Source organism: Camelus bactrianus, chromosome 12 (genome assembly GCF_048773025.1).
Source record: "Camelus bactrianus isolate YW-2024 breed Bactrian camel chromosome 12, ASM4877302v1, whole genome shotgun sequence".
Taxonomy (NCBI): Eukaryota; Metazoa; Chordata; class Mammalia; order Artiodactyla; family Camelidae; genus Camelus; species Camelus bactrianus.
In genome coordinates this window covers 13,854,106-13,868,918 of record NC_133550.1, presented here as the reverse complement: position 1 = coordinate 13,868,918, position 14,813 = coordinate 13,854,106, and the positions used below count along the sequence as shown (strand labels likewise).

Here is a 14,813-nt window from a genome sequence, read left to right as displayed (position 1 = left end):
ATTTCACAAAATTCATTCTCATTCTCTGTACTTTAACATGACAACTGCAAATAGTCCAGGTTCTTACCAAAGCACAATCTTAGGTAGCATACCTCACTGCATGAAGACATTTCAAAGTAAAAACACAAAGGCATCATCACAAAGAGATAAATCCCAAAGCTTCCATCTTTTTTCCATGAAGCTTTCCTTCTTAAAATCCTTTCCTTAACCTGATACTGATAATTATATGAGAAAACTTAAAAAAACAACATTTATCTATAGCAAACTGTTAATAGCAGCATTTCTCCCTCACAATTTGTATGTCGCTTCCTCAAGATGAGATTTTAAAATGAGAAAAGCTTTCTACATACCCTAAGTCGAAAGTAACAACCACATGCTGATTTATAGGACTGTCCCTCTGTGGTTAAATTCAACCCTCAACAGACAAAAGAAAACTAGGCTTGAAAGTTAAAAGATACCTGATTTGTTCAAAACCTTTTTTATGTTATGATACACAAAGATTAAAAAAAAAAAAACCTAACATTTAGAGGTAGTCAGTTTTATTTTGATTTGTAAAAAGATGCATTGCTGTACTGAGCAAGTACTTGAAAATAAGTACTGGAGCAAGGGAATTAATAATAACAAAATATAGCACAGAAAATTATAAGCAGAAAACCAGAATAATGCTGTTCCCCCAAAACAAAATACATAACCATTTTTAGAAAAATGAATAAAAAGAGGACAAAAATAAATGTTTTGCTCTATAAATAATACTGACAAACCATGTATGTCAATTTTTTTTGGATATAATCAAAAGTCTGAAGTTTAGCTAACTGAAATTTAGGTAAGTGTTTATTAACACTTGCAACTGTAACCCTTTCAAAGGGATTTACCATTTAGTTATAAAGACTCAAAAAAAAAAAACAAAACTCAGTTAAGATCGAAACCTGGCTCTAACCTAACTCCAGCTGAAGGGGCTTTTCTTGTATTATAAAGTCCAATTTAAAAGGGGCATTGTGTTTTATTTAAGCCACTAGCATATGGTTAAAAAAGCTTAAGTTTGCCCAATCACATCCTTTGAGCAGAACATTGAAGTTCTCTTATGAAAGAGCTTCCAGAGAGCATCTCTTGCACCTTGTTCATAATGCACAATTTATCGGCATTCTGTTTCCTTTCTAAATGGCCGGGAGGGAAGAAGAGCTCCACAGCCACTGTGTGTGGTTAGTTATGGCACTTTTACTTGTCATTGTACAAAGCCTGTTAAATATTTACAACACAGACAGCAATATCTAGTCCTAAACACCCAGTTGTGAGTTTGAATTTTTTTAGAAATAAATCTACGACAAGTTTTCCCCAGCAAAACGCCAGAAGACTCTCCTAACAGCTTCAAGAGACCCAGCGGGTCCAGAGGAGCAGTTATAGGCCATCTGGTGATTACTTATTATTATTTATACAGCACTGTAGATGTACACACAGATGTGTTATGAATCCACATACAGAGTAGGCCTTAACAAGGGCTTCAGACAAAATGCGACTGCTGAGCAAGGCAATCTGCATTAAAGAAACACGCTAACCAGACAGAGGGAGCACACTAACTGTTCTTCAATCTGCCACATTAGTTGGAATAGTATTTGATTAAAGAATGAAGAATTCTATATAATGATGTCAATATCTTGTAAATTAACAACCAGCTATATATATATGTATGTGGTTTTGCAGGGGTGGCAAAAGAGAGATTAATGAAGGACAGATCCAGAAGACACTTTATAAACTTCGCAGTTTGTAAGAGAAGGGACCAGTAAAGAACCTTTTCTTCTGACTTAGGATGAACTTAGGACGAACAAAGATAGAGGATTTTTTTTTTTCCTACCAGGAATGCTCTGAGAATAGTTTCTGGGCTCCCATTTCAAGTATTAAGTCATATCCAAGGAAAACAAGAGTGAATAATTGAAAATTTTCATCTTAATTTCTTAGGTATAGCTCCAATTATGTTTACATAGCCTTTTTTTTTTTTTTAGCAGACTGGAACAGGGATGCTTTTAATTTACTGTACTTAGTCACATAATAATAAATATAACACACACACAAAATAAAATAACCAGCCACATGTTTCTAAGAGCAAGTGTTAAGAGTGCCAGATCTGACATTAAAAAACTTAGGTGTAATTTGTTGCTCTTAACGTGTCTACATTTTTTTGAATCCCAGTCCCAGTTTTTTCTTTACTACGCATAACAGTGGTCTACTTCTATTACAAGATTACATAAAACTGCAGCATACTCAGAGTGGACTAAAAATTATTGCAAAATCAACGTATTATTGCAAAAACCAAGGTTAGCATTTGGCCTAATTGTGTATAATGCAGTGGATTTTTAGCTGCCTGACAGCATGCAGGCACTCTTACCAGATGGGAACTGGATGAATTATTGAATGAAGTATGAATTATTAAATAAAAATTTGAATTTTTTTAAACTCTTGGCAGGGCATGAAGAAGAAAGGCTTATTTGTTTGCCTGAAATTATCCTCACCTGTCGAAGCATGTAAAGACAGCATATATCATCATAAATGGCATTTATATACCAGAGTCATTTCTTCCTAAGTTATTCACCAATTCAAGATGTTCCCCTAACATAAAGAATTAGTAATCAGCACCAACCATTCTTCCTTGCTTTTCTTTTGTCCCAATGCCAGTTAACAGGGAAACTTGCCAAAGGGATAGAATTAAAAATCCAGAGTCCCATAGTACCAGTATGGCCCATTTAATGGGAGGGCTGGGATAAAAGGAATAGATTTGTGTTATATAAGCCATAAAACATACACCTTTGTAGCATGCCAGCATTTAACCAATCATGGAAGCTATTTGTTGCCTCATATATTACAAAGCAATAGAGATTTAAGGGATAATGTTCATGGAAGCAGAGGATACGAAGCAATAAACAGCACTGGAGGTTGGTTAAATGCCAAGTGAAGCCAGGACTACAGCATCATAAACATTATTCCTATTATACGACAAGATAAGGAGGTAAAGAAGCGGCCCTACATCCCACCCCATCTAGGACTCTACTGCTACTCACGGCCTTAGGAAGGGAAAGCAGGCCCGGAGGTCTACCAGCTAGTTATATGTTTCATGTTTCAGAAAGATATGAACAGAACCTCAACCTGTACCTAAATGTTCCCGAAGAGAAGAAAAGATCTGGTAGTAGATATCCTCAGGGAGGCGGGGGCATGGGGGGGGGGAGGAGACTAACAGTCCCTCAAGGCCACACTGGACAGAGAAACAATCAAAGGATTTTTCCTTAAAAGGACAGAGTTGATACAGAGTGGTTATAATAGAAACCTTTTTCAATGGCTAATAACAGGACGATACTAACTATCCAATAACATTATCTCCTCAGAGGAAATGTGTTCCTCTTCTTAAAGAAATAGACATTCTAAGCAATAAGCTTATAGGACCAGCTTCTGCTCAAAGACTTGATTATGGTAACCAGAAGAACTACTTAAATCTGCATAATTTGTACTGCAAATCAGTATCATGTGCCTGAGAGGGAGGTATAGGAATATGGAAATTGTTGACTCCTGGTAATAAAAATTGGACAAAAAGCATCCTAAAGGTAAACTATCTAACTGTATCCACATGAAATAATATCTCAAATTCAAGATTACATACATAGACATACTCATTTTTCCTGCTTCCATATACAATAGAATGGCTTTATAATCTACCTTCAAGTAAAAGTACCCTTGAAATCATTACAAACTTATAAGACTGCCTAGATTCAGCACCGAACGGTATTTGTATTATTTTAACAATAGAGGCAAAGCCATTTTATAGTCACAATGTTTTTAAACAGATGTTATCTTACAAACATTTCTAAAATGAACACAACTCAAATTCAACCAGCCCTTTACCACAGGGTATCTGGGGCTCTGTTGCCTTAACAACATTCTCCAGTGGAAGCTCTGTTAACTATCCCTGCTACCACAGTCCACAGAGAGGTATTAGCAGGAATATTACTTTCCCTGAGTTCCTCTTCATGAGTGTGATGAGGCCTCAAGAGAAACAGAGACTCAACAGGAGAATAGGAATGAGAGCTCAAAAACCCTATCACCTGTCTTTTCAGATAAGAATGCAAAGAACACAAACTTCAGCAGCCATCTTTTTTTTTTTTTTTCAAGTACATGTAGCATATTTAGAACTCAGCTGTGTCACATCAGACTTACTGTTGGGAAGTGGATCATGAACAGAATCCAAAAATAACAGCCCATTAAAGACCTAGCAACCAAAACATGTTTACGTATCCATTGAAAGCCGGGTGGTTTTGATTATATGGTGGAGAGCATAATCCACTAGTCTATTTTAGGTGAGTTTTCCTTTCACCTTCCCTTAATATTAAGGCATAAGTTGATTTCTGAGTTCAGGGGTACACAGGGTAAAATCTGGGCTAAGAACAGATATTTAAATAATGCAAGATTCCTCGAGTTGGTTGGTTTTTTATGAACCAGTCTCTTGAATTATAATTTGCTTTAATTCCTCTTCTTCTAACTGGTAGGAGCCACTGATTTTTGAGAATTCTATGGCAGTGACTTCTAAACATGTCTTGCAAAACTTATCATGGTCCTTATTACCCTTCCTGGGTCTTACACAGTCTTTTTATTATTCTACCATTTCTGGAGTAAAGAGTGTGAACCAATAACAGTTGATTATAAATAGGCCTGAAGGCTTCAAGGTGGCTCCAGAAGGACACCATTTTCAAGGGATATAAGGAAGCTGGATGACAGGCCAAGAGTAGTTCACTTTACCAATTTATCTTCTCTGCCAGATTTTCACTATTTCATATATCATAAAGCAATCATAGTAAATCTTGTAGAGATTCCACTCTAGAGTTATCTGTTACTAGGTACTGGGAGAAACTTGGAAGAAGACTAAATATAACTAAACTATAATCTCACCTGACCATAAAGTTTTGACATGCAAAGGAGGTAAAGGATGAATCATGCTACCGTAAAGCCTTAAACTGTAGCTTTTTATCCTTTTTTTTTTTTTTCTGTGAAACAAGTAACTTGAATCCAAAATAAGGCAACAATCTCCCTGAGTTCCATATTCACTGAGGAAAAAAAAAATTCTTCAGGACCTATGCCAGAGGTTATAACGAATCCTAATAAACAACATACCAACAAACAATTCAGAAATGGGAGGTAGAAGCAGGGGAAGGAAAAGGCTTATGGTAAACAGAACTCAACAATACAAGAAGGAACCAAAGTAAAAAGTCCCTGTTTTCCTACCTCTAGTCCAAAAAAAAATGCAAAATAAAAACAAAGAAACAAACACAAAACCCTTCTGCGATCTCACAAATTTCAGCGAAAACTACTTTTTTCTGATAAGACAGCCTGAAGAAACCCTACTTATATATTTCTTCCTCAGAGAGCTTAAGAGATGCTTTTCTATGTATTCCTTTATTTTTATCACTCATTTTTATTTCTTTAAGTCCTTGCCTGGGTAGTCTTAAGCACAGAATGTATAAGAGGATCACTGAGCAGCTTAAACAATAAGTGAAGAAAAATAAATGTAAATATTAGAAAAATAAATATTTTCACCAAAAATGTAGATTTTTAAAGTAAGCGACATAAGTAAAAAGGGTACCAGGTATCAATTATGTGAGTTACAGAAAGTACTATTATCAACAAATTCACACACAAAAATTTGGAGGAATCAGGTTCAGATATGTACTCCAATAAAGCTGTCTGAAAAGTGAAACAAATTTACTCTATTTTCCCAAGTGGTTTCCACTGTGAAAAAAAAGGGGGGGGGACATGCAATCAACAAATAATAAAGTTGAAAACTTTAACAAGGAAGGAAATAAACCCTATAATGCTAAATACTTCAGAATACAATGGCTTTCTTAGTCTTTTATGAAATCTTCAGCATTTACTGGAATTTGGAATCATCCTTCTGCCCATTCCTTGTCACCAACCCCATCTCATCCACCTCTCAAATTCCAATTCTTAGGAATCTCTGGAACTTAACTCTCTTCTTTTTGTCTAAGTATTTACAATGTTTAATAGAACTAGTTTGTAATCTCACATACTACCAGTAAGTGTCACTGGATAGTCACATGACATACTCCTAACCGAACAGAAATTCCACCCTTTAGGTCCCATAAAATCAGTTCATGAAGGTGAACAAAACTTTCTTAACAAAACTTTCTTTGTATTCCTTTCTTCATCCTTTGTGGAACATGACAGAAAGGGAGGGTCTAGGAATGAGCTGAGAAAGTGCAAAATGAAAAAAAAAAAAAAAGGCAGTTTCAACAAAATTACTTTATTTAAAAACTATATGATGAAAAATGTTGGACACATAATGTCCAAATATACAAACAATAACATGGCAGCTGACACAGAGAACAAGGCATTTCATGGCACTGGACAGGGAAAATAGCTGTGGAATCTTGTAGTTTATATATTGCTGTGAGAGATGGCGTTCTATGTTGGATTTGTCTTTCCTACATAGGTATTTGTCTTAGCTGCTAACAATGATCTTCTGGATCAAGAGTCAAAAGAAACATTTTTTTTCTTATTTAAAAAATCCAAAAGAGACTCCGGCAAATTGAGGTTCACAATGAATGGGTGCATTTTTAGCTGCCTATACAAATATGTTGAGCAGACTTTCATATCCATGAAGGATGAAGAGAAGATATTTCTAAACTTGTTTTGTATTTACATAAACAGCTTCAGAACGGAGGTGAGAGCAACATGTATTCCTCAACACTGTGTTGGGAAACAAACACCAGTAGAATAACAATATGAAAGAGAGCAAGGCAGATTTCATTATGGTAGAGTGCCTACACTTCCTCATAACTTGGATTTACACACTGCAAATCCTCTGATCTGATTACCTCCAGTGATCACGTAAAACACCGGCTTTAAACTCTATGCCTTAGTGATAAAACAGCCACTTTGATTCACAACGAGACATTCACAATAAAGTATATTGTAAACGTACCTGTCCACAGCCCGGGGCATTGCACACAAACGGTCTGTCGTCTCCCATATTTCATATAGCAGAGCGGAGCTGAAGAGGGGGAGGTAGGGGGAAAAGTTATGTTAAATACGCTGTAGTTTAAAAAAAAGTGCTTCAAAAATATCAAGCCTAGAAACAGGTGTTCCAAGAATGCCGTCTATCAAAGCTGTAAACACAGGCTACTTTGGGGAGACCCAATAGACAGGTGGCATATGATCTACTGTGCCTCAATTGAAACTTCTAATTAGAAAATTTTAGACCTAAGTAGTCAAGGAATTTCAAACCTTTTGCTAGATTTTTCCCTCTTTCTGCTACAGTATATAGCACACTTCTCCAGTCTGCTGAATTACAACCAGTGCAGTTCCCTACGTCAATAAATCCACCGAATGCTCAATGCGGAAGCCATATTTCTGTACTAGAGAAGACCAAAATTTGTCATTTAATTAATTAAGGGATTATAGGAGGGGTGCTCCATTTTACAGGGCCATAATCTGGCTCCCTGGTGTATAAACTACGAGACTGTTGGCAAGGGCCGTTTATCCCAGATTATTGCCAAAGAAAACAAAGCACCCATCCTATTGGGCTACATGGGAAATGATTGTCATTAATAAAAAAAGAAAAAAGAAAACCCTTCTCTCCCCACGGGGAGCCTCCTTCTCCCCCCACCAATCGTCTGTGGCAAATGGAGAAATATCGGTGCCCTTCCCCCTCTGATTCTATTTATGGCTAGGTTTTTAAAAGCAGCAATAAAACAAATGTCGACTCTTTGGGGGTTTACTGGGTGAATATGTTTCGGCTGTTTGTGCTGCTCTCGGCCAGAGTTCTTGGGCTGCTCTGTTGCAGCCAACAGATGTGTGCTGCTGCAGGGGATAAAAGAAATGGCACTAAAAGGCATCACCATCCATCCTCTCTGTTTCTCTGAAGAATTTAACATGGTTTATATTGTTGTTTTTTAATTATTGAAGCTAAACTCTTGAAATGTTGATCGAAATTCTTTGTCAAAGAACAATAAATCCAAATGAATGTGTTGGGGAAATTTCTCATATCCCATCTAGGAATAAAAACAGAGGTAGAGATGGATAAGGACTAGACATGCAAATCACAATAAAAATATTCCTAAAAGATAAACAGTATTTAGAAGGAGTGAAAGAGAAAAAAAGGGGAGGGACATAAAAATAGTCTTTATAAAATGAAATCCTAAAGAACATTTTCAAACATCCTTCTATAAGAGAGAGAGCTGTATGAAAGAATACGAACAAGGGAAGATGAAAGAGAAAGAACTACAATTTTCAATATGCCTAGAGATGACTTCAGAACTGTAACCAAATTTCAAATTTTTTTCTTGGAGACAAACCAAAATGTCAGGTTAACCTCAGTCAGGTCTCCATTAAAATAAAATGTTAAAGTATTAGACTGAATCTGGCAATCAGAGAACTGTGCTTAAAACTCAGAGGGCAGAGGTAACATCTCTCCTACTCTCTTAAGACTCACTCTGGGGTTGGAAATCCATATTTCTGGTAGTCTGATCAGTAATTTCACAACTAACCAGTGTTTACAATTGGGGGGGTGCCCCATAAAAATAGAAAGGGCTTCTTAGTCATCTTTCAGTGTGATAGGAACAGGGGCTAACTATGAAGGAAACTGACGCTGCAGCACTGCTGTAATGGAAGAGAGCCTGTGTGTACATAGGCGTACACAGATTTATATCACGTTTAGTCAGGATAAATTACTTCAATAAATTCTGTTCCTGGGAGAGGCCAGCTCAAACTGATGATTGGGTACTGGGAAAATGAGAGCTTTATTCTTCACATAGCCCCAGGACAAGGGGGTTTTCTGGTTGGTTTGTTTGTTTTAAATACATGAGGAATTTTTTAGCACTGTCTGGAACTATGACATAGTGCAAAAAAAAAAAAAAAAATACAAGTATATAACAGTAAATAAATGCAAAGACCAAGGCCATTATGGCTGAAAACTCAAAACATTTCTGGAAAGCAATTCATCTCTGGAAAAATTCCTAACAACTGCTGTGCTGGAGATAATTTCACTTCCTAGTCCCAGAACCAGCTTTCCTAAAATAATCACCAAATGAGAATTTTATTTCAACAAGGTCCTCTAATATAGTTTCAACCAGGAAGTAAACTACAAGGGCTACAGCAGATACAACATAAACACCAGGCAAGATTCCTTATTTTACCTTGCTTCTGTTATTTGAGGCTACGTTTTCTCAGTTTTCTACCTATTTAGAGGAGGAAAAGGGTCTTGACAGAGGAGTAGGGCAGCACTGGCATAGGAAGTGATTAAAAGAAATCTGGAATGGTTTTCTTCGAACCATAAAATCCAAAATTTAACTTGGTTTCGCACAATCACAATATATGGCTTCCAAATTTTATTTCATTGCATCCTTATTAGGAAATCAAGATGAAAAATCATGACTTTCTAAAAGTAAACCAAAAAAGGCAAAAATCAGTTTTGGGGAAAAGCATTGAAATGTAACAGAAGCAAGCATTTTCATGGCTCTCAAATCAGACCAAATCTGATGGTCACTAACTAGGATTTCCTGCTTCCTTCCCACTTTGCTGGCTTTTGTTTTGCCATTTTCACCAAAGGGAGATCACAATGGGAGGAAGAAGGCCCTCTTTCTTAAATACCCACAATTATTCTTAAATCATTTTCTCAATCTCTTGACCCTTTTCATTTCCATCATTCTTGCTTTTTGCTTTAAAGTGATGTCTTTTTAAAAATTTAAATATTTAACTATAATGACGTCTCCCCACTTAACAAAAATTTCCAATTAACATCTTTTTAAAAATTTCTCCTTCATTCCCACTCTGCTATATCAATTGCTGCATATAAAGAATGCTATTGCTTATTTCTATTTGATACTTAAAACAAATCTCTAATTATGAGAGGTCAAACTGATGCCTTTTCAAAAACAAACAGTAACACATTTCTATAGTATAAACAGACAGAGGCAAAAGGTGAAATCTTGAATAACGATGATGCCATTCACTAGGATTTAACTCACAGCCCATTTGTAATCGTACTGCTTAATAAGTAGATCACGTGTCTGGGCATGGCACTCAAGTCTGTCATCTGTTTCTCAGTCTATTCTTCAGGATGAAACTCAAGCATTTTATAGAACGAAGTAATATATGACAGACAAGGGATACACAATATTTAGGGACATTTCCAAGGGAAAGTGAAATGCTCTCACTGGAGATCTTAGAACAGGAAAACAAAGATGCATAAAAAGGCTGTCTGTCCTAGGGGCCAAGTTTGCTGAGGAAAGGGCTCATGTACTCAGAGTCACCAGAATGCATGAACAATGAAAATTAGCATTTACTTAAAAGAAAGTTACCTGAATTCTGGCAGAAAAGTGAAGAAAATCCAAGGTTTAGAGAATGATTTTTAATAACTGGGTCATTTCACAAAATCTTTATTAAATAGTTTCGTCAGAACCAGAAGTACATCATAAAATGGTCAATATGCAAATAAGAAAACAGATTCCTTTGCAAAAAGAATCTTTCATCTGTATCAAAGAAAAATCAGAGCTGGACAGTAGCTAAAGCAGTAAAAAACAGATTTTATTCAGGACGATTGCAATAGTGGGTAAGACACCTCAGTATATAACCAGACTCAGTTTTGAATACAGCATGGACAAGTGGGAATTTATAGCCAAGGATAAGGGTGGGGCTGGTGGCTGGAAAATTACTAAGAGGAAACATAAGGGATAAGGGGGATTCTGGTTAAACTAACCTAACAAGATTCTTGCTGAAGACAGGCCAGGGTAATCATACATCACCTAGGGGATGGTAGAGGATGAAGAACCTAATCAGATATGAGGTGATCAGATATTGAGGGTGGTAGGCTCTTGATAAACTGACAAAGTAGAGTTCTTGTTAAAATTTGGTTTTACAAGGAAGTACACAGATGGGCCTAAAGGAAGGTTCAGAAGCCTGACTAAAGTTTGGGCAAAGAATCCTTATCATCTTGCATGAAAGATGCCAAGTAAATGGTAAGAATGATGGCTTAATTTACAAATTCAATTAGTCATAGGTTGATCAGTGTACATATTAGATCCCTTACTATTTCTCCTATTCTTTATGGTCATTTATCAAATTCTTTTGCTAGTAATTCCAAAGTACACATGAGCACAAAAAAGATGGGTTAATAGTCATGGTAAAAGATTTGACAAGGAAAATGTCTGAAACTAATAACTACAATTTACTTTTTGAGTCAAAAAGTAAATTTAATCATTTAAAAATTGATTAATTCACTGAATATTCAGTGCCTAGCATATACTCTAGACCCTAGAATTCAACAGTGAATGAGACAGACAAGGTTTCTTGCCTCATAGTGCTTACTTACAGTACAGTATACAAAGAAGAGACAATCACAAAGAAGTTAATAAAATAATTTTAGATTAACAGCAGATAATTGCTGTGAAAGAAATGAAATGGTACTGTGTTAGAGACTAGGAGTGGACTACTTTAGTTTCATGAATAAAAAGGAAATGGCTATATTATCTGTGACCAAAAGGGGATGGGGCAGAATATAGAGATTTAGCTTAGAACTTCTGGAAGCCTTTCATTTCATAATACAGTTGATGTTCAATAAATATTTATTGATTCAATCTGAAGTCAATATTCAATTATTCTTTGCTAAAATTTTACAGTTATCTTGCAGAAAGCTTCTGGGTCCACAAAACAACTGCTATGCAGCTATCATGTATATAAAGCTATATATATTTAAAATACATATTTACAACGACTTTGTGTCGAGGCACTTTATGTGCCCACGCCCAGCCAATTCTATGCTTTTCTTATCATACAAATAACATAGGGGAAGCTCTACAGTTTTTAGTTAGAGTGTTAAAAATGGGGATGAGGGAGGTATTTGTCAAGTTAACCCTTAACTGACCCTTGAAAACAAAATCTAGATCAGAGCTGTTAGGATACATTTTTAAGTATAAAAGAACGTTTGCTAATCAAGGAAGCAACAGAGAGGGCACCTTAATACGGAATTTTGGGGAGTACATATTTGAACAATCTTTCTGGGAGGCACTCTGGCAGTATTTATATTAAGTGTCTTAAATTTTTTTTGTGCCCTTTGAACAAATCATTCCTCTTTCAGGACTTTATTCTGAGCCTAAAACTGGAAACATGGGCCATTTTTATATTAAAATGTTTATCAGTCATATTTATAACAAAAAAGGAAAATGAACTAAATTAAATGTTTAAAAAGAAAAAAAGAGTGAATAAATATAAATTAAGATACTGTCTTACAATAGACTACATTTAAGTTGCTAAGAATAACGCTTCTGAAAGCTATTTAACGACATGAGAAAATGCTATACGTTAAGTGGGGGGAAAAAAGCGGGATATAAAATCGCATACGTACTATAACTCCAAATCTATAAAAAAAACCCAAAATAATAAGCATAGAACAAGATGAGGGAATTAACATCAAATGCTAATAATGATTATCTCTGGATAACGGTATTCCAGATGATTTTATTTACTTTGTACATTCAGTACTTTCCAAAATCTCTACAAAGATCAGATTGCTTTTAAGAAATGAAAAAACTATAACATAATGACAAAAAAGAATTCTGATCGTCATGACAAAAAGTGTCTGAATTAAAAAAAGAAAAAAAGACCCAAATCTACTAGACTATTCTAAAGCACTAAACAGTTTAATATTTACAAATTATACAAAGTTGTTCATTCTCTACTACAAAGCAACATAACCACAGAACTAACTGACAAATTAAGTTCAAAAGAGACTACCAAAAAAATCTTTCTAAAAATATAAAATAACAGCGTCATATAGAAATAGACATGGTGGAAACTTCAACTGATACACAGGGTAAATCAAGCAGTTCAAGATAGTTCCTCCTTTGTTACCTTCAAGAACTCATTTTCAGAATCCTATGAATGCTCCCTAACAACGAGTATTACTTATACTAAACACTTAGAAATTGTCCCAATCATCCATTACAAAGGGTACAGAGAGCTGAAACCAAGTTTGGCAGGTACCGAATGCCTTATAGCTAAGCTACAAACAAGCTAAATTATTTATATATTTTTTAACCTTTTTTTAACTTGATTGCATTTTTGTGGGGTGGGAGGAAATTAGGTTTATTTACTTATTTTTTAATGGAGGTACTGGGGATTGAACCCAGGACCTTGTGCATGTTAAGCACTCACTCTACCACTGAGCTATACTCTACCCACAAACAAGCTAAAAAAATTTAGACAGGCACCCAAACAGAGCTCTTGAGGCTCCATTCTCTTCTGATATTTAAAAGAAAGAAATTAGATACAAACAGTTCTCTTCCAAGAACATAACTTTGAATACCAAGTTTCAGACTCTAAGATAATTTAGCTACTACTAAACAAAGAGTACAAACACTGAGGCTCTCCACCACAGTAATCTCAACATTTTATTCTCCATAGGATACTCTGTGCTGTTGTGACTTGCATTACATCTAGAACACTCACTTAAGGATAAAATTCTAATAAACATATGAACTGTGAGACTATAATGAAGGTTATGTGAACCCCAGAAAACAAAGAAGACTGAAGTTTTACTAGGCAGTAGATTATTTAGGAATTGACATTTCTGTTCATAAAATTCTGGGTTCATTTCCCACTGTATTATTTAGCATAACAACAGTTTAACACATATTATTTCATTAGTAGGTAAACAAACTGCCCCAAAAGGATTACATAAAAAGCATATACACTACTATAACCTTAAACTAATGAGCCTTTTGTAAAGCACTTTGCTAACTAACAGACTGGAAAACTGAGGTAAGAGTTACCAAAAAAATAGGCAAAAGATGGGTCAAGAGGTTGAAGTTGGACTGAATCCTAGTTACCTGTTCTCACATACTCCAAGGAAGATACAAAAATAAACATTATATCTTTTTATAACACCTGAAAGTTGTATGACAACTTACATACTGCATAACTACTTCTAACTGAATCACGTATTTCCAAGTTTACACACAACAGGTGTTTATCATATAAATGAATGTCCAGAAACATGAATTTGAGGCACTACCAATTTCTTGGAGCATTATTTTTGTCCAGGAAAACTAAGTAATGTTCATAGTTTTAACATTAAGTATATTTTATTATAATAATTCTTAGACTCATAATCCAGCTATAGTATATATCAAGGATTGGCAAACTCCAGCCCATGGGCCAAATTCAGCCTGCCATCTGTTTTCATAAGGCCCACAAGCTAAGAATGATTTTTACATTTTTAAATGGTTGGGAAAAAAAATCAAAGGAAGAAAATTTTTGTGACACATAAAATTATATGAAATTCAAATTTTAGTGTCCATAAGTAAAGTTTTATGGGAACACAGTCACATTTATTCTTTGCCTGTTGTCTATGGCTACTTTTGTGTTACAATGGCAGAGTTGAGTAGTTACAACAGTTTCACACCTGCAAAGCCTAACATACTGTCTGGCCTTAGTTTGCCAACTCCTGGTATTTATAATTATTATTAATTAAAATACATGGTTAAGATATCCTAATTATGACAAATGTCACAGTGACAAGTTAATTGTTAATAAGGACTTTTATAATGTGACTATTCAAGTACTAATTTCTTCTGACTTTTCAAAATTCAGAAATCAGGTTTTCTTAAAATATGATTAATTAAGCTAGCTCCACAATTCTCAATCTTTAGCATATTCACCCAGGCACCTTGTAAAATACAGATTCCTAGGCCTCCTGGATTCTCCTGGCTTTGGGGGCCCAAGAATCCACGCTTTAAAAACACCCTGGGTTATTCTGACACAAA

At 35.4% G+C, this 14,813-nt stretch overlaps 1 protein-coding gene across 8 annotated transcripts in view; it reads right to left on the bottom strand.

Annotated features, from left to right (window-relative positions):
• LOC105076295 (cyclic AMP-dependent transcription factor ATF-7) overlaps positions 1–14,813 on the bottom strand; it is an 81,685-nt gene that overhangs the window by 59,097 nt on the left and 7,775 nt on the right. For all 8 annotated transcript variants that reach the window (XR_012510583.1, XM_074374737.1, XM_010964398.3 and 5 more), the window contains exon 2: positions 6,977–7,045. Coding sequence is in view for 7 of the 8 variants with exons in the window: in XM_074374737.1 (XP_074230838.1) it covers positions 6,977–7,024 (48 nt within the window). In the remaining variant the exon portion in view is untranslated. The remainder of the gene's footprint in view (positions 1–6,976; positions 7,046–14,813) is intronic.